Source organism: Camelina sativa, chromosome 13 (assembly GCF_000633955.1).
Source record: "Camelina sativa cultivar DH55 chromosome 13, Cs, whole genome shotgun sequence".
Classification (NCBI taxonomy): Eukaryota; Viridiplantae; Streptophyta; class Magnoliopsida; order Brassicales; family Brassicaceae; genus Camelina; species Camelina sativa.
This window is the reverse complement of record NC_025697.1, coordinates 13,271,635-13,273,663: the sequence shown is the minus strand read 5'-3', so window position 1 is coordinate 13,273,663 and position 2,029 is coordinate 13,271,635. Positions and strand designations below refer to the sequence as shown.

The 2,029-nt window shown below is 36.3% G+C and overlaps 2 protein-coding genes across 2 annotated transcripts in view; one reads left to right on the top strand and one right to left on the bottom strand.

Annotated features, from left to right (window-relative positions):
• The window catches only part of LOC104738207 (trihelix transcription factor GT-4-like), a 1,855-nt gene extending 1,271 nt beyond the window's left edge, over nt 1-584 (bottom strand). The window contains exon 1 of the mRNA XM_010458417.2: nt 4-584. Within this exon, the coding sequence (XP_010456719.1) occupies nt 4-508 (505 nt within the window). The 5' untranslated portion in view covers nt 509-584. The remainder of the gene's footprint in view (nt 1-3) is intronic.
• The window catches only part of LOC109128354, a 1,232-nt gene continuing 921 nt past the window's right edge, over nt 1,719-2,029 (top strand). The window contains exon 1 of the mRNA XM_019234558.1: nt 1,719-1,942. Coding sequence (XP_019090103.1) covers nt 1,719-1,942 — 224 coding nt within the window. The remainder of the gene's footprint in view (nt 1,943-2,029) is intronic.

The following is a 2,029-nucleotide window of genomic DNA, read 5'->3' as shown; positions in this document are numbered from 1 at the left end:
TACCTTTATCTGTAAATTGCATAAAGGAATCAACTTTAGCAGAAGAAGATGGTGGAGGAGTAGCATGACTCTTATACAATGCCACTTTCTTGTTTCTTTCTCTAAAGATATCTTCAATCTCTTTGTAATAGCACATCTTCGCTGCTCCTCCATTTGTTGTTGCTTTATCATCTTGATGCTTAGCTTTCTTAAACTCTTTCAAAATGTTCCTCCACTTGTCCGTACACATAGTTGGTGACCGATCAAACCCTTGCTCCCTCATCTTGCTCGAAATCTGTTCCCAGAGATGTTTGTTAGATTTGGATGTGTTGAAAAGGTTGTCCATTTCCCCCCGTAGCGAGATTAAGCTGAGAGTCTCGTCTTGTACCCATGTTTCTGCTCGTTTCTTTGGTGTTTTGATCTCGTGATCCTCTCCTCCGCTGCTGTCTCCGAGGATTATCTGGTGGTGGTGGTGGTGTTGTTGCTGTGTGGGTAGATCTCCGTTTGATGTAGTCACATCGATCATCATGTTTATGTCCCGTGAAGGATTGTTAATTTGTTATCGGAAACAAACATGTTTTTCTTCTCCGAGGATGAAGAAGATGTCAAAGATTAATACTTTAATTTTATTTTTATTTTCAACTATAGACGCGTGGATTCAGTACGCGCCTGGACAAACCTTTATAACTAAAATCAAAAGCTTATCTTAGTTTTGCATAATTTGCATATGATCTCACTAATTTATTTATTAGATTGAATACAACAGACACATCAACACTATGGATCAAGAACAACCCAGAGTTACATTACCAACCTTTTGAAATGCCAAATAGAACTCTAAAAAACAAAGCAAAGCTTTATGATAATAAGCAATAACAAAAACAATGGTATAAGTCTAGCTTCATAGTGATGTATTCACTAGGCAAAAGTCTGATGCACCCATTAGCTCCATTGAAAGATTTCCAAGTTTCATTTCAAGACTTTGACTTTCCATTAGCTAATCTTATAAGAAATAGATCAGAAAATAAGACTGAATAGCCTAGACTGCATTCTAACTATGGTTAAATAATGCTAAACAAAAAGTTATTGTCAAAACACTTAATTCCAAGAGTCTTATTAAATACTTAAATCACTTTTGTTTGGTTGACTAACAAAGAAAAAAGAAATCTCATATGATATTGTTCATATCTTTCTTCCAAAGACAAGATTTGCTGATTGAGAATTGAGAGGTGAATTGTATGCTATGAGACGTATAGATTGATTCCACGATCTTAAACCAGTTTTAACAAACATATCTTTTGGTTTACATTTACGATAGGTAAATTTACTAATTTTAAATAAGTTTAATATCCCACTTTGGTCCGACGGTCTATTTCCCCACGAGAACTATTGTATCAAGTCAGATAGAGTGCGTTCTTTACCCTCGGTCTATTTGTCCTCCAATAAAAAGTTCAAAACCAATTTTTCCCCGAAATTAAAGTTCAAAATCAATATCTCCCCAGTTTAATTCTTCTACATCAATTAACCCATAATCAGTGGATTATATCGGTTTACTATTTACTTAACCGATTAGAAGAAAACTAAACCTAGATTAAACCAAACTAAACCCGATTTTGATCCGTTAAACTTTGATTTCACTATCCATTATCTCTAAAATCCCTAAAACTGCCCCAAATTTGTGAAGAACCCTAGATCGAACTTTAATTCTTTGCTTAAATTTCTTTGGGAAAACAGCTTCAATGGCGATTGTCCTTCCAGATGCAGACTTCGGAGGAGATTTTGATGAAGAAGCACATGACAGAGATGAATTTCACATCGAACAATTGGTGAATGAGTTCGTTGATGAACCACCAGTCCGCCATGATTTGTATCCGGAGAGTGATAACGATGAAAACGGTGACGGTCCAGAGCCAGTTCATACACATATCAGGCGCGGTGACGGGCATTTGTACGATAAGCAGACATGCTTCAGTGGAGTCGCTTTCAAAGAAGCAGTGACAGACTATGTTCTCAGAACTGGAAACAATCTGAAGCAATACAAGTATGATAA